The 23,494-nt window shown below is 39.7% G+C and overlaps 1 protein-coding gene across 1 annotated transcript in view; it reads right to left on the bottom strand.

The window, feature by feature from the left end:
- Positions 1-21,406, bottom strand: part of LOC122560428 (uncharacterized) — a 200,925-nt gene extending 179,519 nt beyond the window's left edge. Inside the window, exons 1-28 of the mRNA XM_087998069.1 lie at positions 21,392-21,406; positions 20,640-20,792; positions 19,553-19,752; positions 17,669-17,757; positions 17,092-17,225; positions 16,512-16,636; positions 15,417-15,594; positions 14,537-14,749; positions 13,630-13,800; positions 13,306-13,443; positions 12,223-12,272; positions 11,847-11,967; positions 11,190-11,275; positions 10,279-10,408; positions 8,985-9,175; positions 8,479-8,569; positions 7,182-7,299; positions 6,438-6,616; positions 5,723-5,869; positions 5,183-5,310; positions 4,496-4,629; positions 3,363-3,457; positions 2,410-2,569; positions 2,012-2,031; positions 1,729-1,750; positions 1,609-1,636; positions 1,265-1,346; positions 600-767 (exon numbers count right to left, since the gene is read on the bottom strand). Of these exons, the coding sequence (XP_087854195.1) occupies positions 600-767; positions 1,265-1,346; positions 1,609-1,636; positions 1,729-1,750; positions 2,012-2,031; positions 2,410-2,569; positions 3,363-3,457; positions 4,496-4,629; positions 5,183-5,310; positions 5,723-5,869; positions 6,438-6,616; positions 7,182-7,299; positions 8,479-8,569; positions 8,985-9,175; positions 10,279-10,408; positions 11,190-11,275; positions 11,847-11,967; positions 12,223-12,272; positions 13,306-13,443; positions 13,630-13,800; positions 14,537-14,749; positions 15,417-15,594; positions 16,512-16,636; positions 17,092-17,225; positions 17,669-17,757; positions 19,553-19,752; positions 20,640-20,792; positions 21,392-21,406 (3,366 nt within the window). The remainder of the gene's footprint in view (positions 1-599; positions 768-1,264; positions 1,347-1,608; positions 1,637-1,728; positions 1,751-2,011; positions 2,032-2,409; positions 2,570-3,362; positions 3,458-4,495; positions 4,630-5,182; positions 5,311-5,722; positions 5,870-6,437; positions 6,617-7,181; positions 7,300-8,478; positions 8,570-8,984; positions 9,176-10,278; positions 10,409-11,189; positions 11,276-11,846; positions 11,968-12,222; positions 12,273-13,305; positions 13,444-13,629; positions 13,801-14,536; positions 14,750-15,416; positions 15,595-16,511; positions 16,637-17,091; positions 17,226-17,668; positions 17,758-19,552; positions 19,753-20,639; positions 20,793-21,391) is intronic.
- Positions 21,407-23,494: the final 2,088 nt, after the last annotated feature.

The following is a 23,494-nucleotide window of genomic DNA, read 5'->3' on the forward strand; positions in this document are numbered from 1 at the left end:
GCTGTAGAGGCCTACTCATTAAGTATATTCAAGATTGTGATAAACACTGCTTTTGAATCAGTGCAGAAATCAAGGGATTTGGGGATGATGCAGGAAAATGGTGTTGAGAATTATGAAATCATCCATTATTTCATTCAACGGCGGAGCAGACTTGATTGGCCAAATAGCTGACCCCTGCACCGACACTGTACAGCAGTACGGTCATAGAGGCGCCTGTTTTCAGTGTAAAAGCGAACCTGAAACTCAGGCCAGCAAGGAAAACCCAAACTCTTAATGAATCCAATAACAGTGCAGGCTACATGTTACTCAAATCAGGAAGACCTCAAGTTGCAGCTTTGACAGGGCTCAGACAAATAGGAAATATTGTAATGAGTCACATATCAACAAAATATTGCAGATGCTGGAAATCTGGAACAAAAACAGAAAATGCTGATCTGAAACTCAATTCTTTTGAACAAGAGTCATATGGGACTCAAAGCATTAACTTTGTTTCTCTCTCCAAAGATGCAGCCAGACCTGTTCATTTTTCCTTGCATTTCCTGTTTGTGTTTTGAATATTTCCACGCCTTTGTACTTAACGTTTGCTGGAAACGATTTACCTTGTTGTTGAAGTCGTCCAGTGCCTCATTCAAAGTGGCTCTGTTAAGTTTCTGAACAAACACAGTCAGTGCCATTTCATCTGACCTGTTCAGAGCCTTTGGACCAACAAAGCACTCAAATATACTTGTCAAAGCATCACTACTTAAACCTGAACGCAGCAGATCAGTCTGAAAAGAAACACATTAAAAGTAAAGCTTTTATTCATTGTACTTATGACGTTTTACACATACATTTAGATTTAATTCACGGCATGTGAGTGTCGCAGGACTTGGCAGCATTTATTGCTCATCCCTAATTGCTCAGAGTTGAGAGTCAACTACTTTGCTGTGGGACTGGAGTCACATGTAGTCCAGACCAGATCAGGATGGCACATGTCCTTCCCAAAAGCACTGCACTGACCAGATGGGGTTCTAAAGACCAATATATCGCAGTGCAAGGGTCGAGATGTTAAGAGAGAGGTGACAATGTAGAATTGGATGTCATCAGGGGACATGGATGTAAACAGTGTGCCAATCAACTCATTCAATTCAACAAGTCATCAATGTCATCATCAGATCGACAAAATTCAGTCTTTGGTGGGAAAAGTTCTGCAATTCATTACTGTATTTGAATGTAAACTGACATAGACATTTCTGTGTAAAATGTGGAACATGACTGAGCTTACCTGAGCGCATGCATAGTCTTTAATGTTGAAATCGCACAGTTGGGTCTTGTTAACATTAATCAGGAAATTATTCAAAGCAGAACTGCAGAGAAAGAAATAAACCTTCTCTTAGGAATCAAAATACACTCAGGCACAAACAACAGAACAATTGGATTGAGCACTCAGCACGACGCATTATTTAAAACCAATCAAACGTCTGATTTAAGTTTTCACATAAATGCTAAGACATTCACACTGTGTGCTCTGAGTTGTTGCACTGAAAACTGAAGGCATTTATCAGCAGGTTGAGCAGACCACTACAACATGGTCTGATTGGAGGAAAGGTATTCTCCACAAATTCTCACCTGTTCACAGCTCGGCACAGCGCTGTTTCTGTTTGAAAAGTGAAAAAGACATCTTAATATGTAGGATTGATCTCAGCATGAATAACTGACAAAATTAACAAATTTACAAAAGGTACTCACCATTATCTGTGGTATTACCAGGCTAAGGAGAACAAAGCACAATTTTACTTTAGTACAGAACCATCTTAAACTTGTACTATGAATGCAGCTTGCAAACAATGTATGTATGTAAATACAATTGTAGGTCATAAAACCAATTTAAACCATTTCCCATAACCAATAATACATACAAGTTTAAAAACAAGCACTGTGCAATTTAAATCACAGCAATTCAGACAAAATGTTGGCTTTGCAGACATATGCTCCAGACCCATTTGAAAACAAATTATTGAGTCAGCCTTACCCTATCAGTAGGTCTCGGTTCTGAAAATGAAAGATGATTCTTGTTAAATGGTGTTACAAGTAATTTTCCATCATTATTAGTCAGACATCATTACATTCAGTTCGATTATAAATAATTCACCTGGCCTACAGTTGAATTTACAACTGATCCTGGAAAAAATGAAATCTCTGAAATGTTTACTTTGATTGGCTTCCTTATTTCCAGACTACAACCTACTCATTATTTTACACATGCTTTTACAGAACTAATTGGCATAACAGTAAATGCTGGCCCCTTAAACCATGGATCCCACAGCTTCGCTAAAAATGTTCGAAAAGTATTGTGGAGGCTTTCACACACACAGCAAAACGCAACTGGTATTTGTGCAGGGTACCTCCTGACTTCAGTGAAGCCATTACCTGGTGAAATTTCAGGAATTCCGCCTGTCAATCCCAGTCTCCTGACTTCAGACTCAGTGTGTGCGGCCACCCAGACGACCACGACAGTTTCATTCGCACCACGCTGAAGATCCCCAAGGTTAATTCCAAGCAGGTTAATCAGATCCTGGGAAGTCAAGTTCTGAAACAGAAACAACATATGACATAATGAATCCGCTGGGAGTCATTTACACCCCTTAACCATGGTGACTCACAGTAACTGCAAATATTAGGTACATACCGTACATCCATCTAAGAATATTCTATTTTATAGTTAATAATGCAAGCCGTCCCAGTAAGTAGCTGTTGGTATTCTGCAGAAAGTCTGGTGGAGCAGAATAGAACCAGAGATAATCTTTACATGTATTTTTAACAACAGATGTCCACAGGGATTCATATTCATTGGACTTCAGAAAAATGAGGAGGCATTGCTTGAGGGATATAAACTATTCAAGCGCAATGAAAAAAGGTGGATGCTGAACAGATATTCCCAATTGTCGGACAGTCTCGAACAAGAGATGATAGAAGCAGAGTTAGAGGAGGTAGGTTCAAAACCTGGATAGGGAGAAACTACTTCTCTCAAAGGGTTGTGAATCTGTGGACCTCACAGCCCCAGAGTGCAATGCAGGCAGAATCAATCAACAGGTTCAAGAAAGAAATTGATAAATTTTCTATTTTTAACATGCTTGTTAGCATTCAATCACAACTGTATTTGTGATTGCCAAAGCATATGGTCCTGGGTGACAGCAAGTGCAGCCAGACTGAATGATCTACAATGGGATCATCAGCTGGATCACAGCAACAGCAGCAATCAGCTGTATCCTTTCTGGCTCAAAGGGACACTGCACAGGAACGAAGATGAGACTTGACGAGACATAAAAATGGAAATGCAATCACTGCCACACTAAAATATTATCAGAACAATACAATCGTACCCTGACTTCTTCCGGATTCAACCCGATGAAGGTTTCAAAGTCCATGTTGATGCTGTTATTTGCAAGAAACCTCAGATCATCAGCTGTAGCACCACCTGAAGACAAAGAGACAATTTTTAGTTGCCCGGGGCCCAATGGCATGTTACAAAATTGGGAGAAAATTTCGATAGAGAGACAATTGACAAATGAGGAGAAAACGTAAAAAAATTCAGGAACAGAAGCTGAGGCAATTGCTTGGGATCAGGCCTTAACCGGAATGTGGATGTCTTTCCTATGGATGGGTAACTGCTGTCACTCCCCGTGTTCACGTACAAGTGTGGGAGAGGTCATGGGATGCTCCAGGAGTGCAGACACAACACTGCATCATCCTGCTCACTCATTCCACACTTGATGGGTGCTGCATTGGTTTCTGCACTCAGCTTACTACAGTCTACAAAGACTTGGAAAAGTGATGGATTTGCTGCAACAGTGCATCCGGTTCCCTCCTGAAACAGCAGAGATGATTCCAGGCATCCAGAAGATCATCGGAAATAGGAGCAGGAAGAGACTATTCAGACATCTGAGCCCACTCCATTATTTACACAGATCATTCCTGATTTCCTGATCTAACACCATTTCCCTGCACTGGCTGCACATCTCTTCACATTATTTCTGTTGATTTCATTCAATGTAAGAGCACTGTAACTAACTGATTCAAGATATAATCAACCCATCACAAACGTGTCAATTGAATGTTTAACCATCTCGGAAAGTTAAATTACAGTCTGACTTCAGTGAGAATGATGCAACATTCAAATAAAGTTCCTGCTGTTTTTGTTCCAATTAGACAAGATTTTCACCAATACATTTTGGTTCATACAATAAATTATTTTCCTCAAATCTCAGTTACAACATTTGACAATTACCAGTAATTAAAGACTGCAATCAATTTGGAGGAAATTATTCAATCTTATCTGCTCAGACAGAAACTGTGTAAACGTGGGTCCTGAAGTTCTGCCAATCTGAGCTCCTGAATTTCAGTGTGTTCCTGTGGTGCCAACAGTGAGCGAGAGTGAACTCCAGATCAGACCAGCAGAAACTCCACCCGTCAAAAGTCAGTGCTGATGAGGTTCCTCCTGAATCATTTTACTCACCAATATAGGCCTTTATCAGCTGGAAGTAGGCGATTGGATTATCTCGCTGAGACCTCAATGCTGAGAATGCTAATTGATAAAGCAAGTCCTTCTTAGACTGGGTGCACAGAGAAAGATCCAGAAATCCTGCATCCCTGTGGGAGGAAGGTTCCAATGTTAGTTTTCTTTCATGCTTCTGCATTGCCACCTGACAGTGCATTCCCAGCCCAAAGGTTTACCCAGTCATTTATTGTGGTACAGTGAGGTGGGCCAATTTGGAAATCACATCTTCTGACATGACTCAAGGGGCCCTTGTGGCACTGTGGAAGTGTCCCTGCCTCTGAGCCAGTAGGCGTGACTTCAAGTCCCGCCTACTCCAGGGCTGTGTAATAACATCCAGGAATTGGTTGATTAGAAAATATCTCCAGAATAATTCACACTTTTATTACAATATTAATTCAGCAAATCATGTTAGAATGGGCAGATGAAATAATCTAGTGACTTGAGGGAAGAGTTGCTGTTGTGAGGCTTTTCATAGTTTAATAGCCTGTTGATTGGATTGTGCACAAAAGCCCTGTATGCCAGGAAAGGCCAATGACTTCACAACTACATTGCACAAGAGTTGGTTGATTCAGCAATTTTGATACTGTTCGAATTGATCACATTGTACTCGACAGGAAACCAGCAATGAAAAGGGACAACACTCACGTCAAGTTTGAAATTGTCGACAGCTGCTGTTCATCCAAAGTGCACAAGTTAGCTCCACCAATAGCTTTCACAGAAACTGCATTCAGTTCACCTCCCAACTGGAGATATCGCGTAACAATGGATATGATCTATTGAAAGGTATATCCATAATGCATAGTTACAAAGTAGAACCTACAAACTTAAGGTGCTTGCTCTTCATTGCTCATTTATTCAAATTTAGAACGATGCAATATTCAAATAATGTTCCTGCAGTTTTTGTTCTATTTAGACAAGATTTTCATCAATAAATTTTGGTTTAGACGATGAATTATTTTCCTCAAATCTCAGTTACAACAGTTTGTAATTACCAGTAATTAAAGGCTGCAATCAATTTGGAGGAAATTACTCAATCTTATCTGCTTGGACAGAGGGGTCTTGCTTCTAGAAAGACTGCTATCTTAGACATTTGTGACAGTAACTTTCAGCTATCTTTCACAAGCTCGTTATCATATCTCTACAGATAACAATAACTTAACAGGGATGTTCTCCTCGTTTCAGTACCGTTGTGTTTTCCAGCTGTTGCTTCATTAATGCAGAAAGTGTCCCAACTTGAGTGATATTCCAGCTGCTGACTTCCGTCTCATTAAACACAGTCGATATGTTCCCTAAAAGTTGAATCTGCTTTTCGGGTAGTCCACTGGGATAAATCTGTGTCAAGCAACCAAAAATAATCAGATGTAGACAGTGTTTGAGAAGTTACTTGTAATCATCAAATCCAGACTCAGATTGCATTTCATGTCAGAAACCTTTAGCAATGGATTGATTTTGTGTTAATCTCACAAAACCTTGACAATGATGTTGCTGAGTGGCAGTGCAGTGCATTTGGGACGAATGGTTTTGTCCTGCTCCTATTTTCTAAGTTTCCAGTGTTTCCACAGTTCAGGTTAAAAATAGGTTGAGACCTAATAATGACTCATTATTCCCTTTCCCAGTTCAAACCACACTGCAGAGACAAAGCTGATGGAAACATTTTTACAATACCATTTGAAGAACTGTTCTCCAGCCACATGCAGTTCATGCCAACACACTTTCTCCATTTGTGACACAAAACTAAAATATGTGGCCACCTTTCTCTGTATTGTAGATGGTAGTGGTCAAGTTCTTCAACTTTATTACATCACAACTGTTCAAAATGTTTGCACTTGCAGTTACACAAAGCACGCGACATATTAAGCAAAAGGGTTATTTTGTCACTGTTTACATCATGGTCACATACCTTTAAGAGTCTCTTTTTCAGAACTTCCAGCTGAGTTGGATCAAAGGCAAGAGCTCCCAGTTGGAGCACATTGTCTTTCAGTACACGGTCACCCAAACAGAGGTCTAACTGGGATGGGGCATAGATTGCAGGGGTCAGGTCATTAATGTCTTCTGCTGCAATTAAGCCCTCGGTGCAGTCTGGAGATACAAACCTCTATTAGATCAAATGGTTCTGTTTGCTGGAAATTTTGCTCTCATAACATCAAATAGAAATCAGCAGTTTTCTATGGCAAGTCCCAGACTAGAGAAGTGCCATCAGGAAGACATAACAAGCATTACTGACCTGCAGTTAACAAAGAACATTTAAGTATCTCTTGCTAATATGTACAGTGAATGGAAACTACCTTGCGACCTGCAAAGTGATCACTCAACTCATAGTCACATGGAAGCACTCTCTAAGCATTCAGCAGATACCCAACTACAGAACACTGCCAGCACCACACAAATTGCTGCTACATCTTATGTTCTTCTCATGGGTTTGGCTCTGCAACGTTATATTCCAATCTAACACTTCAATGATATTATATCCCACAGACCACAGCATACTGAACTATCAGACAGAATGAAAGGCTTTTGAAAACCTCCCTTTCTATTTCATGCTCATGAACCTAAGCTGTAACACATTGTTCAAGACCAGACTTGTCCACTTCCTGCTGATTTACAAGTACATTTTATTTACACAGACAGCATTTTATCAACATACTTGCTGTATTGTTCGATCTTCGCAGATTGAGCTGTTTAATAAAGATCAGGATCTCATATGGAGGTCTCAAACGTTTTACTTTCTTTACAAATCTTGGAAGAGCTTCAAGAAGGACAACCTGCATTGGACAAAATGGAAACACTGTAGGATTTCTCCAGAAAACTCTCATATCACAGTTCATACTTCTCCAGCATGAACGTTATCAAGAATATATTCTTCAGTGATGAAAACACTTGCCAGAACACACTGAGGGAATGATGGCTGCAGGGTGAGGGGAAGTTCTAACCTCATGAACAAATCAGACTCTCTAATATCCCAAATTAAATTGAATTTTCTCTTGCTAATTTCAGCAAAAGAAATCTGCAGTGGTTAAAGCAGCTCCACTCTGTTCTGAATGAGCTTCTACAACTTTCACAGATACAATGATTACAAATCCGTAATGGATTCATCTCAAATTATGAGTCTCCAAATACAGACCTGAAGAAAAGGATGAAGATCATTGTCCAGGATGTTCTGGAGTACTGTGCCCAGTTCTGGTCACTCAGTTATAGGAAGGGTATTATTAAGTTGGAGATGGCTCAGGAGAGATTTACCAGGAATGCCTCGGGAATGGAAGGTTTGAGTCATAGGGAGAGACTGGATTGGCTGGGACTTTCTTCACTGGAGCACAGGAAGTTGAGAGGTGACCTGATACAGGTTTATGAAATCATGAGGGGTAGAGATAAGGTGAACAATAGGTGTCTTTTCCCTTCAATGGGGGATTTCAAGACAAGGTGAGAGGAGAAAGATTCAAAAAAGAAATGAGGGCAATCTTTTCACACAGAGAGTGGTTCATGTGTGGAATGAGGAAATGATGGGTGTGGGTACAGTTACAATATTTTAAAGACATTTGGATAAGTGTATGAATCAGAAATATTTGGACAGATATGGGCAGGTGGGTCGAGTTTTGTTTGCAATTATGGTCAGCATGGACGGGTTAGACCAAAGAGTCTGTTTCCAATGGTATATGACTCCATGACTCAATCACATGTTAAGACAGTGACAAACAGTCAGTATCTTCATTCATATTAATAGAGGCAGCATACACATTGTAATGGATTAAAACAGTTTTTATCGATCTACAGGGTCCAATATTTTGAGTGGGTAAAAAGTGATTATGTGACTAAGTATGTGAATTTTGCTTCTCAAGAAAATTCTTCAATGGCAGAGTCTTTTATATTGCAACTAAATAATTCTGCTTGGCTACTGTCTCACAAATTTAAGTATCTGAATCAACTTTCAACCATATCAACCATACCCTGTTTACTAGAGTCCATGTGACGGGAGTCAATGTCAAAGGAAGGTTTCCGAGATCTTGGATTGTCAATGAAGACCATGATGAAGGAATACTACAGACAAAGAAAAACTGAGTTAAGAAACATGTCACTGAGAGTGCTGAGAGAAATAGGAAGTTCTCAAACAAAAGATGGCCTTCTGCCATCCTGACCATCTCGAGACAAATCCACAACACAAGTGTTGGCGAAATACAGACCTGGATTAGAGATAATCACACAGTCACTGAGCAAATCACTTGGAACCATCAGTAACAGTCACCTTATTTTCCAAAGTGTGCATATATGTCTGATATTAGAAGGTAATTGTCTGTTATGAATACATTCCATCTGCTTTCACTCGCGTGTGCATGGGGTTTGTTGCAAAGTCAGTATCTGCATTCCCCTTACAAATTCACAGCATTATAAGTGGCATGAAATGGAGTAACCTGGGTGTAGTCTGTATGGAATTAGATGAACATTTCACACTCACCCGTATCTGCTAACTCCTCTCTTTAGGAGACCTTCAATGGCTTTCTTCTGATCGTCTGTATACGAGCGACATGTTTTCAATGGGTCCAAGATGGAAATATCAGATTCTGCGATGACGGATCCCTCAAGGTCACACACCAATTTACCCAGGATTGTCACACTCTCCTCTGTCAGATTCCTGCCAGAAATTCCCTGAATATTTGGAAACATGAGCAATTTCAGTTCAGCAGCATCACAAATAAATCACATTCAGTTCACCTTGAAGACTACAGAAGCTGCAGAAAGTAGCATGATGGTCATTTTCTTCACTTTGTCAGAGAGAGGTTTTCCTTTGACTCTGGGGTTCTCTATTTGCTGACACTGTAACCTCAGCAGAATGAACACACACTATACTGATACTGATGAACAGTGGAGTGTTCATTCATGTCCATAACTCCGACTGGATAACTTAGATATAAAACTCACTGGGAAATTCAAGATTATGAGAAACTGATTGAAGATCAGCTGCTCTTTTATTGCAAAATTTGTTTGGCTCTGTCATTGATGTGGCCTTATCAGCGAACATGGGAGAAAATGTACACACGGCCCAGTCGCTCAGAGAGGTAGACAGGGCATCAGGTCATTGCAGATAAATAACTAATTCCCAATGTGCAGCACGAAGCATCGGAATGGAATATGTCTTCATTCCCAGAAGCCTTAGTCTCTCAGCTTCCCAGTACATGGGCTACGGCTCACAAACTACAAGAGATCTTCAGGCGCTTATCAGTTTATTGAAAAATTGGTATGTGTTGTCTGTCATGATGGTGTTTCTACGGCTGCTTAAGTAAGTCTTATTGTTGTCAGCTTCCCTTAACTCTATTTAAGCTACAGATATATTGAAAATGTAATGTGTACAGATATGTTGAAGGTGTATGTACAATCATGTCAGCTGCATCTCAGTTATACTTGGTGACAGTATTTCACTAACATAACGACATAACACCCTGAATGGTTTGTCCGACACTCGAACCAATGCACTGACGCAGAAAACTCAAAGTGAAGACAGACCGGTTTGAAAGGATTTAGCATTAGTAAATAAAGGGAAGAAGGTTCGACCAACCAGCAGAGCTAGTAAAGAGAACAATGTTATCAGTGATTATATGTAACTATCATTTCGCCTTTAGTTTTATTGAAGAGTTAGCTCTCAAATGGCATGAGGCACCAATGGTCAGGTATTGCGCTTGAAATTACATGGTCACAAGGTACAACTGGCTTCTCTTAGCACTTTGTAAGACATATCAGCATGTCATCCTTACCAAACAGGTCCTGGCATTATACAATAGATTCCGTCTTCTGCTTGATTCTTTTCTCAAGATGTCAATGTTTGATTTCCCAACTAATTTGAAGAAAGTTTTGCAGTTGGGTGAATTCCTGAACTGGACAGAGCTACAAAAGTAAACAGAAGTTTATTCAGGTTACAGTGAGGAGAATGAACTGCATAATCAACAACAACTCCTGTGCTAATTCTCCCAGCTTCAGTCTATTTACAAGTGACAGCACAGACACAAATGCAGATTCTGCCAAATGAACATGCATACACTTCCTGCGCAGAGATTAATAGGGAACGATCTCAGATTTTTTTCCAGCATCTCATTCTGAAATGTTAATTGATGGGAAAATATTAAATATTTCCATTGAAATGTTGCTGGCTCAATCAGCCTTGATATAATGGACACTATGTTTTGTTCTGGGTTCCTGTCTCGTTTCAATAAAACAGTTCATTCGCAGAGAAATTCATCAAGGATATGCCTAAAATTACAAACGCCATATCGAAACAATTGTTGAAAAAGACACCCATACAGGTCACCTCCACATGGACGGCTGAGACTTAGCAGAATTCAATGTCAATGCTGAGTGTTCTCTCATTTGCTGCCACTTTCCAGCAACTTCCGTAACAATTGTGTCTCACACATGATAATGTAACTTCATCTTTCCCCTCCATTTATTGTCCCAGGGAAATGAAGACACCTATAGAGCTACCAGGACATGAGGAAATCTCACAGTTTTGAAAAATGGTCCAAAATCTGCCTCCTGCAGATGTTTGATAAATGGACTCTAGTTATATGTCTCTTGAAAGGCAAAAAGATCCTTCTACACCTGGGAAATAAGCATCACCAAAGGATATTCAAAAACCAATCGTGGAACATTGCAATGGAATAGAACATACTTGAAGAATAGAAGAACATCCACAGGGAGGCTCTCTATGGCTGGTGTGGTTCCATTAGAAGTTAGTCTTGCAGACATGCAGCTCAACTGAAAAGAGAAACCAGCAAAACATGCTGAGAACAGAAACACAACAAATTGATGAAATTTCTCTCTCCTTACAATTTTGGCTCGATGTTGGCTAAATAGGGGAATTCTCTTTGGTTATGTTATCAGAACAGAAATCAGGTTATTTGCAACATCCAATACTGTACCGCCACACAAGCCAAACTTTGAACTCAAATCAGCTACTCACAGATTTCGGTCATTGAATATTTGGCTTAATTTCCATTTGAAAGTCCAGAACTTTTGTTAATATAAGTTAGTCTGACATTAGACAGGTGAATGGGAAACTCTCATTGACAGCAGCTTATGACACGCAGAAATCACAATTAGGTATTTGGTCAAAATTGATCATGCCTGCTTGTCATACATTTCCTTCATCCCTTGAAGGAAACATTTCTGATCTAAGTGCTGATCTTTGGGGCAGGACTTTCCAATCAGAGTTAGTTTGCACAACATGGTCATTTATTTGAGAACAATTAATCCATCTGTAACAATGGCCACTGTATGGTCATACACTCAAACTAGTCTCCAATGTGATTGCTGTGGAACATCTCACCTGACTTTCATCAAACCTGGCCCCTTTTCCCTTCATTGCTTGAACCAGCTGAAGAAATGTTGGAAAATTCAGGTCCTTGACTGCACCACAACTGAAGCCTTGAAGGACAGAAGGTGAGAATCTGAAATAGATCATGGAATCATTCATTAATTTCTAAACACTTCACTTCCTTCAAACTAAGGTACTGAGACAATATGAACAGTCAAAACAGACATGGATGGGGAAGAAGGACTTTCAAATTGACATGATTATCTTACTTGTATGAAGATTTCTATCAGATACATGTTCACAAATGGACAACACATCCTACAAATCATGGTGCAGACAGAACAATTATCAAGGAAACAGATATATATTGGTCAAGTTAATAGCTTACTCTTTAAAATTGTTGTTGTTTTTGACCACATTTTCAAAGAACACTGCAGCCTGTGGGAGAAAAGTATTGAGATCATTAATACACACAACCGAGTCTAAATAATCAACCGAACATTTGCTGGGTTAGCCAAAATGAAGTTAGATGAAAATGGAAGGTGAATGAAATGAGAAGGAGAAAGCACACGAAACCTGATGACCAACTAATGATTTTAAAAATGCTTGTGTTAAGGTGGAGAAATGTATGTTTAGACTGAAGCATTGCAACTCAGCAGTAATGGACTGAACTGCTCCAGTAATTCTGGTAAAGCTGATATTTTGTTTAAACACACACAGTGAATCAGATGTGACAATGTGAGTAACAGTTGCGTTTGTGATTGTCATGCTGTGTGAAATGCCATACGGATAACACGATACATACGAGTGATGAACACTGAGGACAAGCTCAAGTTTTACATCAAAAATCATAAAAGGCAAGAGATAGGTGTCTTTGCAAGGAGACATGAGCATGTCCTAATGAGTTGATTGATCAAACCTGTTGTGTGGAAAACATGACAAACTGTGATGTTGACTGTTGTCAAACTGCCCATTTGCTGGAGCCTGGATAGCGTCGAGCGTGCAAATGCAGACATTCTTTGTGAATACAATCTGCTTGACTCACAGTAAATCTTCAACTAGCTTGGAGAGGGACACTGATCAGTGAGTAGAAGTTCAGACAGAACAGGCTGATCACATATTCTGCTCTGATCTTTGAACAAGTCCATGTGAATGGGTAAACTTGTGATTGTAAGCATTGTATGGGCAAGATGTTTACAGTATTTGTTGCTGCATGTTTTGCTTTAATGAAGGACATTTATATATTCCATTGTTAGAATTTTTGGGGTTATTGAGATCCAGAGCAAACCAAATGGACCAGGCAAAATGGAAATATAATTCGACGGGACTTAAATGTTTTTGTTAACATTCACACAATCTGACCGAGGAAACGTGCTATATTAATCTTTAAATTAATGTACATTTTTCAATTGCACCGTATCTCTAACTCCCTCAGCATCATTACTGAGTGTCACAGAGTCAAAATGATTACCTGACTGGGAACCCACTGTTTGTTATTGACATCACCGAGGCCTAAGTTTGAGTTTAACAGCACAGGTGGGACCTCTTTGGCTAGAACAGATGGAATGGTCTTCACCGTTTGGACAGGTTCTTCTACGTTCCGCAACACCTGAGTTACAATGAAACAGAACAGGTCTTCAGCCCAGATATACAAAACCCTGTCAGCAATATCGGGAGGTGCAAGCAATCTTTACAGAAGAGAATTAAATTTTAAATAAGTGGACATGGCAGTCAAAAAGAAACTGGATTTTGGACCATTATTACTTCAACTGACTGTATAATCGATATCACTCACCTGCAGAACACATATGGTTTGTATTGGCTGTGGTGCTGTTCCAATATTCTCAACAAATGTTGGATTTGAGATTATGTTGATGAACACTTGAGGATTGATGTCTTGGAACACATCACTTGGAATGCCGGACACCAAGCTTCCTAGCCCCAGCAGGTTCTCGGGGTTATTAACCTAGTTAGAAAGCAGCAGTAAATCAAAAGCTGTCAATACACATTCAGAGGGTCAAGCCCGTTTCCTACCTTTCATGTCATATTACAAAATGTGGAATCCCAAACCATCAATTCTAAACACATCAACATTTCTCACAGCTCTCCCACATTTCAGCACAGCAATAAAAATGATTCTGCTCATTTAATAGGGTTTCTCGAATATTCGGGTTTCGGGCTGGGAATAAATCTGTTCTCAGCCACTTTGCAGATGTCGTCTTTAAAAAGAAATAAATAAAAGGTGCCAGAAATCCTTAAGTTCTCATCTTTTCCACTTTCTGCTCATATACCCAGCTGAAATACACAACTTTGTCTTCCCAATCGAGGGAAAACAGATTTGATGAACATTAACCTGTTTGTTTGATACATTATATCTTAAGTATTTGTGGATTGTGGGAGAATATTAAACTGGTGCTACTTCTATAACACAACTTCAAAAGGATTTTACAGGAAATTTCCATCCACCCAAGGACTCGAGATGGTTTCACAAAGCTACATACTTTAGTTGCCTCTCAATCATTTCAAAAGTCTGACAGCGGAACTGAATCCAAAACAAGGGGAAAAAAATTACCTCTAGTCACCAACCAACAAACTAATCTCCTCTCAAATGTCACAATGATCTGTTTCTCGACATTGATATTCAGCCATTTATGAATATAATGGAATATAATGCATTCATTTCAGATTTATCGAGCTCTTACCTGGAGGCCATTTCTGAGTAACCTGATGACAATCACATTGGCCTGGCCCACATTCCAGCCTCTGACTTTACTCAGGCTTGGCAGTGCATTCTGCAGAGTCTCCGCACCAATATTTCCAACCTGTGACACTGACAATCCAACAGCTGTTTGTCCCAGAGTATTCAAAGTGCTCACTGTGAAGTTGTTGATTTTTCTCACGATAGCTATTGAGGCCTGGAAAAAAGAAATTGAATAAGGAACATTAATACACTGTGTTCATCCTATTGAGGTTGCAGTAGTGCACCATCACTCTGGTCTCAATACTCAGTGCATTACTACATCAAAATACTGACAATTCACCAAACTCCAACTATAAATTCTGCTTCCATCCCGCACAAGCTGCCAGACCTACTGAGTTTCATCAACAATTTCAGTTTTTGGCTCAGTTCTCCAGCAACTGCAGTTCTTTGTTTTATTTTACACAAAAATACTTCTTCCATTTTTCACAATGACCAATTAAATACCATATTTGAATTAGATTTTAAACAAATATATATTTCAACCAAGTTTTTCGTAAACACAATTCATTTGTTATCAAAACAAAACACACTGAGTAAAGATGCAATCATTACTTTACACACACAGTCAGGAAGATAGAAGCATAAATGCTTTTCCCCATAAATATTCATGAACACACACAAAAAGACACTCTTCAAGAAGAGAAAAACGTTCTCTCTGCACAGGCTGGCTTCAATAAAAAATATTGAAGGCAACAGTATAAAGCACAGAGTCTCTCAATGCCCAACTTCTCCAAAACAATATTTAACATGAAGCATCTTTGTAACAATGTTCTTAAGAGCATGCAGTTCAATGTTCTGCAGTCGATTATTTTCCCACGTACCCTGAGTTGTTCATCTGTTGGATCTACAACTGGTGCTGTTTCATTGGACGTGGTGTTTGGCTGTATGTTGAGTCCACAGACTTGGTTTATTATTGCTACTACAGACAAGACTTGCTGTGTGTCCAATGACTGAAGCAGATCAGTATCAGTAATGAAGCAAACCAGGGAGTTTGGCAGCCTGCAAAAGAGCATCAGTCACAAAGTGTATCAGTACCTTTCACTTCAGCTCACACTTGATCGATACATTAAGGTTTGCTCAAAGAGAAATTGTCATAGCATTTCACACTTTTGGGAATATCATCGTCTATTCCATCAACAAAGTTTCTATAATGTTCCTCAGCCTATTTCTACAGAAAATTAATTCCTTTTATTTCCAAGTTGAAAGAACTTGTTTCCACACAGAGATGAGGAACTCTCTCGAGGGAAAAACTCAGCAGGTCTGGCAGCATCTGTAAGGAGGGAAAAGAGCTGATGTTTCAAGTCTAACTGACCCTTTCTCAAAGCTTTGACTAAGGGTCAAACTCGAAACATCAGCTCTTTTCCCTCCTTACCAATGCTGCCAGACCTGCTGAGATTTTACAGCATTTTCTCTTTTGGTTTCAGATTCCAGCATCCGCAGTAATTTGCTTTTATGAGGAACTCTCCTTCTCTCCGGCCCTTTTTCACTCATTGCGATCAGTAATTTGAATATTTACTATTTGAATATCACTGGCACAACCAGCCTCAGGTCCCAACATCTGCAAGGATTCACTGCTCACTAACTGGGAGAGTTGGTTTTAACCCTTAAATTATTAAGTTCTAAACTGCCTTCTTATTAAACAAAGTTCAAACAATTAATAACTTTATCCAAATCTGGCTGACCATTTCACAGAACTGACAGGTCTTCAGGCTTTATCTCCCCCATACCAACCCAACTTCACCTTTCGGCCTCTGACAGACTTGTTCCAAATTGCCAACACCGCTCCTTCTCCACATGCCTGCTCAAATATCTGACTGTGCATATTCTCTGCATTTGGTTCAGTTCCAAAAGGATTCTGTCCTCAACCTACCCATGCAAAATCAATGTTGGGAAAATAAGCATCATCTCAGATATACCTTGAAACGTTGACATTCGGATTGTTGGCAAGCAGCAATCGGAGGTAGAACTTTGAAACTTCAGTGGATAGTGTCAGATTGTCCAGAAGTGCCAGGTTTTCAGAATCTACCACAAATTCTTGAAGCTGTGCAAAGATTGGAAGGTATTTAACTGTTAGCCCCAATGATTCAGTGTTCTTTCACATTTTAAATAATGAAATGTTCTGGCTTGTGTAGCTGCAAGCCACAATCACTGCGAACATAATTGGCACCAAATGCACACAGTGTCATCACTGGCAAATTCTCAGTGTAAAAGCCAGTAGGAATCAAAATTCACTTTTAGATGAATCGCAAGTTGACAATTCATCTTTCAAGTTGCACGACTTCCTCAGCCACGATCTCAAATAGGCTGATTCATTATCAGTGTGATACTAGACTAAAACTTGGAATTACAGCTGCTGGAAGCAAGCTCCTATATTACCAAACATATTGGAATGTATTGGTCAAGCAATTGGATGTTAACCTAACTGGATTTTTGAGTAAAGGTCTGTTTCCCAGAGAACACAATCATTCACATAAGATTAAGAAGGGTAATACACACCTGTGTTTCATTATCAAAGAAAGATTGAAGATCACTCAGTGAAATTTGGTTCATATATAATCCCAGATATTGAGCAAACCAGGCAGTGGAGTTCAGGACTGGATCATTCACATCATAGCATTTGGGTTTGGGACCTGTTATGCAAAAAAAAACTCCACATCAACTCTGAGTAAAACGGAGAGCTATACTTTTGAAAACATGTTACAAACTCTTCACCGGTACTGCTGACAATAGAGATTCTCAGCTTTCTCCTCCAGAATCAATGTAAAGTTTAAAACAATCTTTCTTCCTTCCTCATTTTAGTGACTCTCAGTGGGGTATAGATCCATAGCTGTCTGCAGCCTCACACCATTCTGTCGTTTATCACGTATGAACCCAAACAGGGTGCACTGTTGGCATCCTGGCTGCTCCTGTAATTCTCTACTCACCATCCATCACCTCAGGTGTAGGTCTCAGTAAAGGTCTCTGGATATTAATAGGCTGCAACAACCCTGGCTGAGTTTTCAATTCCCTTGAATCAGACAAATAATAATCTGCTTATTTCAAAGCCATTGAACCAAATGTATGTTAATGTCACCTTGTTGCAGATAAGCTTTGATGCCATTGTAGATTTCCTTCTGCTTGTTTGAGGTAAAATCCCTATAACGAGCACTCAGAGTTCGCACACTAAGGATAAAATACAACAACATTTCAGAATTTCATCTTCAGATAGACTTCAATTCCACAGAGTAACGTTAAAACAATGCATTGGAAAATGGAAGGTCTCATAACTGTACAACAAAAAGCAAGCCGCAACCTACAAGCTTTGTGAATTAAATAAAAAGGAAAGCAAACTTTGTTTAACCCAGGATCCTATGAACCAGCACTCTTGAGAAACCAGCAAAAATTAGATACTTGAAACACCAGAACTTTAGTGTGTTATTGCAATTTCACAATATCTGGGCAATAATTTCAGGGTGTGAGTGAAAATGATCAGGCCGATAGGTTTAATTTGAGGCAAAGTTGCATTACTATTTGAGTGATTTATGCTGCAAATAAAGTATAACAGAGATGTGCAAACTCCTGCATTACATTTCTACTACTTAGTGTGTCGCTATACATTGATTCTGTAGCTCTCTTTATCAACCAGATTATGAGGTCAACTGGGAGAAAGTGAGGACTGCAGATGCTGGAGATCAGAGTTCAGAGTGTGGTGCTGGAAAAGCACAGCAGGTCAGACAGCATCCATGGAGCAGGAGAATTGATGTTTCAGGCATAAGCCCATCTTAAGCACATATGTGATCAACTGACGCACTTCTGGTCCCACAGCTGCCTGTTAATAAAAGGTTTGCTGTATGTCTAATATTATTCTTTGTGCACTTTAATCTACTATGCCATGGTCTGCATGAAATATAGAGATTAAAAGGAAATTTAGTTCAAGGCTTTTGCATTTTGTCCTGCTCGGATTATGAAGAATGATACAAATCAGTTCTGAATTTAGGAATGGAGGATTAGGTAACTATCCAGAAATCATGCAGTATAATTTACCGGAGTATTTGTTTTCACTTCTACAACATGAGCTCCCTAAAGCCTGATTTTTGAAGTGTTAAAGCTGATGTCTTAGATGATAGTATTAATGCTAATAAAACAAAGAAAACAAGAAGTCTAACATGTTTGTGCAGCTGTGCAAGACCACACATGTGTCTGTGTGTGCATCTGTGTGTCTTCATTCATTTCATAAAGAACAAAAATAATGCAGACTTTGGAAATATGAAACAAAAACAGAAAATGCTGGAAAAATCAGAAGGTCTGGCAGTATCATTGCAAAGAGAAAGATAGTTAATGTTTCAGTTCAATGAAGTCATCCGTGATATGTTGCTGGACAAGGTGCTGAGGAGGGAAAATTACATGGGAGTATGTTTCATGGAACAGTGCCTTAGCGAGATTGCAAACCCATCTGAATCATCTTGCCTTTTTTAAACTATCCCCATTGCCCTCACTCCTTACTGAATGTGGTCCACTGCACTGGACAAATGAGCATCAACGCAAGCTCGAAGAACGTGTTTTGTCATCCAATTGTACACATCACAGCATTCTGCACTCAACACTGAGGCTAAAAACTTGACACCATAGTCTTTAGTCCATTTCTGTTTTGTGTCTTTCTTTCTAGTCGCTTGGTAATTTCTCACATTCTTTCTGCACCAATTTTATTCTGAATTATGCTTCAGTTCTGATGAAAGGACACAGAGCTGAAATGTGAACTCAGCATGTTGTGCTTTCATCTCCCATCCCCTTCATGTACACAATAGCTGCACGGACATTCAATGGTCTTGGTCATGTCAAGAATGCCATTTCTCAGACTTTCATCTGCAGCACTCTGCTGACATTATGAGCTCTCTAATCCAGGGGAACAATTGACATGGGGCATGATAGAAATTCCCTGCTCTGAGAATATATTCAGAACAAGTTTGACTGAGCTTACATTTTCCTGTAGGAAAGGCAGCCAACTCTCAACGTGTTGTTGGAAGACAAAAGCCGGGTGGTGATGAATGGAAGATATGGAGATAGTCTGACATTAAGCCATTCATTCTTCTCTGTGTCATTAAGTACAGGAAGGTTGTTGATGAACTGAGGCCACAGACCCTCTATGATGGCAGCTCGATTAGCAGTTGGCAGATTACCCTGCAAAAGGGAAAAGGAAATAAAACTGAATGCTGCAAACACAAGATGTTGTCAAATATTTCCTCATTGTGATTCTACCATTGGATCCAGTCATGAAGATTAGCTTTCCTGAAGTGAAGATTAAGATTGAACACTGCTTACAACCACAATTAGACTTCTGAGGAAAGAAAGGCGTTGCATTCTGATTCTGAAATCAAACAGAAGGTAAATCTAATCACCACACTCTGTGATAGTGGATTCCATAGCATTGGACAAAAGTAATTGTTCTTCATCTCTGCTGAAAGATCACTACTACTTGGGCTCAAACTATGATCTCTCATTTTAAGTTGCTCCACAAGAGGACACATCTTCTTTTAATTCCCTTATACCTCAATTAGATATCCTCTCAGCCTTCTAAACTCAAGAGGGTACAGATAGAAACTGCTCCCTCTTTCTTCAGAAGACATACTCCATATATCTGGAATCAATCCACTGAACCCACTCTGAACTGCCTCCAATGCAAATATATCCTTCGACAAATAAGGGTGGGAAAATTGCATCCAACACATGAGGTGAGGATTCACTCATGCCTTCTACACTTGCAGCAATGTTTCTCTATTTTATGCTCTATTTCTTCCAATATTCCTTTCACAATGAATGCAAACATTCTATTTGGCTTCCTTCTCACCTGCTGTAACTCCACACTAGTTTTCTGCAATATGAGGACACCCTGATTCCTCTGCAATGAAGCACTCAGAAGTTAAACAATGAGTTCCATTTCTATTCTTTCGACTAAAATGGTTAATCTCATACTCAACCAAGTTCATTTCTAACTCCCACCTTTAGGCCTATTCACAGAACCTGTCCATATCCACCTGTATATTTCTTATTTCTTTCTTGCAACTTACTCGGGTTTGTCGATTGAATTCATCCACAAAGACAGCCAGGTACTGAATGGGTTGGATACGGAGTAAGATCGCAGTCAGAATATTGTTGTTGTCAATGAAGCCAGGCATACTCAGAACATCAGCCACATCCCTGGGGTCAGTGACATTCAATACCTGAAAAACCAAACACAGTTCATCGTTTCATTCAGATAACCAGGAGCAGGTTGTGCACTGCAATCAAATGCACAAATTAAATCAAACTAAGTTTGCAAAACATTATGGAAAGCCAATAATTTGGAAGCTTGTCTCCTAAATGCTCAGACTCTCTCCACCGTCTCAATAGCACAAGTGAGGGTTGTGAAGGAATACTCTTCACTTCCCTGGATGAGTGCAGCTCCAATATGACTCAAGAAACTCAACACAAAGAGGACAAAGCAGCCCACTTGATTGACACGCCATACGCCATCTTCAACAGTTGTTCCCTTCGCAAGGCAGAGTGGCAGCAGTGTGTTCCATCTTCAATATTCACCGCAGCAACTCACCCCACGCTGCTGCGCATGAACCTTTTCAACCCACCAGCTACACCACTTCAAAGGACAAGTGCGGCAGTCACATGGGAGTATAACACCTCAGTGCCACATTATTCAAACGAAGCTTATAAGTCGCTTTGTCAGGAATATTGCCCATGTTTTACCTTCACTTTTATAACACCCATTGGAAAAAATGGAAACCTTACTTTACTTTTCTCAGTTTGAAACTTTTCATAAACCTACCTTAGACAGCTTCATATGTCTCTCTACATCTCGAAACAGCAGCAAAAAATGACAAAAGGCAAGTTAAAGATAGAATCTATCTGACAACTCCTGCCCTAAGCTGTGCTCAGAAATAAATCAGCTTCTGATCATATGGATTGTAAGCTGGAGGCGGACAAGCCAGCAAGGGTTATTCTGTCATTGAGAATAATTGTACTGCATTCCTTGGAATCTTCAGCAAAAACAGAGAGCCCATCAGTTACACAATGATCGCTGACATGAGCAGGGCTGGGCAGATGGTGGCGCTGTGTGGGCAGTGGGGCTTGGGCAGATATTGACATTGTATGTAATGTCCTATGGCCATTGGCGAGAGGGATTTAGAAAAGTCCCTGACACAGCGTAAGCTCCAAGGCTCTACAAACAGGCTCCTCCAGCAGGGCCTGACAATTGAAAGTGGTTGCCAGACAGTTATCTTCGCAATTTCAATGAGGTACGACACTCCGTGTATTAAACCATCCATAACTGTCACGGATTATAGAGCTTTTCTGTTTATTTCATGGATGTACTATATCTAAACTGCTTGCGTTTTCATTAATTAACAAACTATCTTAAATTCCTGAGGAATGATTAACTGCCAAAATACAGAACTAAGGGTCCAAATACAAAACTCGTACACCAATTCCTCTCAGGCTTCAAACAAAACAAAGACACACGTTATGACTCTCCAGGTAAATGCGATTACTGTAGTTCGATATTTGTTGGTTTGCATTAACATGGTGGGACAAAGGGCCTGTTTCTATGTTGTCGAACTCTGTAATTGTAATAGAGAAGGATACACTCACACAGCTCTACTGTCAGACTAAACTTGACAGTCATTGTAGCTGCTACTGTCATGTCAGATAAATAATATTGACCAGGAAACCCAGAGAGCCATCTGCATCCCACCCCAGAACAGAAATCATTTTGCTTTTACCTCATCAACACGATTGGAAGGAAGCAGAAAAATTGCTTCTGACAGAGTCAGCAACTCGCGAAATCTTTGGAAGTTGACGTCCAAGTACAGAACAAAACTGTTGTTTTCATAACAGCGAAGTTGGAATTCTGGGAGAAAAACAAAACATATTTGCAAATGTAAATGTCAACTTCTCATCAATTCTAACCAGGTGAGACATAATTACAAATCAGGAGAACACACCTTGAGTTAATTAGCACCAAGTCTCTGGAATCAGAACTTCATTTACTGTTCTGTTGACTCACAACTTGATTTACCTGAAGCGTTGAGGTAACCAAGAATCCAGACTCTCAGCACAGTCGCTCTTGTTCCACGTGGCATATCCCTGAATCCATTGCTCAGGCCTTTGGTGCTGGATGAAGAAACATTTACAACGTTAATTCTGAGATATTAAATCTACTGTTGGCTTTAAACTGTCAAGAGAACAATTTCAGAATTCCTCCCTAACAACAGTCGATGTTCAGCTCTACTGTCAGTCAATCCAAGCTGTTTCCAGTGTCTATATTATAGAAATGAACCTTTCATAATGATCATCACCAAAACAGGTTGATAAATGTCTTCTCGTTAAATGACTACCTCCTTCTTCAGATGGTCTAATTCCGAGTGCAGTGCAATTCCATCAGTTATTTTCTCATACCTCAGGTGACTGAGAAAGCCTTGAGAGTTGCAACATTTCAATGAGTTCCAAGATCTTACTGTATTTGTAATTACAATGATAAAACACATGAGTTTCTGTCTAGAAGCAGTGACACACTGATAGTCACCATTCCCTGGTCCTGATGTGAGCATGGTTCTTCAGATTCACCACCATGTGATCCTTTAAATCACATGTGCTCCCTTGCCATTTATAGTTAAATAGATTTGCTGTAGGTCATTGTTATAATTAAACACAAGGAAATAAATTATTGTAATAGAGAAGGATACACTCACACAGCTTGGAAACCATCACAGGTTATGTTCCTCATCAGGAGGCGGTTCAGCACTGACTGGGAAATACCAGCAATGAAAGGCCTCAGTCTCTCCTGGAACCATTTCCTCAGGAAATCTGCATTGGTTAAGTTTTCATTGGTCTTCACAACCTCCCACAGAGCATTCATGAACGTGATCTTTGC

This window comes from Chiloscyllium plagiosum, unplaced genomic scaffold (assembly GCF_037043375.1).
Source record: "Chiloscyllium plagiosum isolate Xiang-an unplaced genomic scaffold, Cpla_swu_hap1 HiC_scaffold_20, whole genome shotgun sequence".
Taxonomy (NCBI): Eukaryota; Metazoa; Chordata; class Chondrichthyes; order Orectolobiformes; family Hemiscylliidae; genus Chiloscyllium; species Chiloscyllium plagiosum.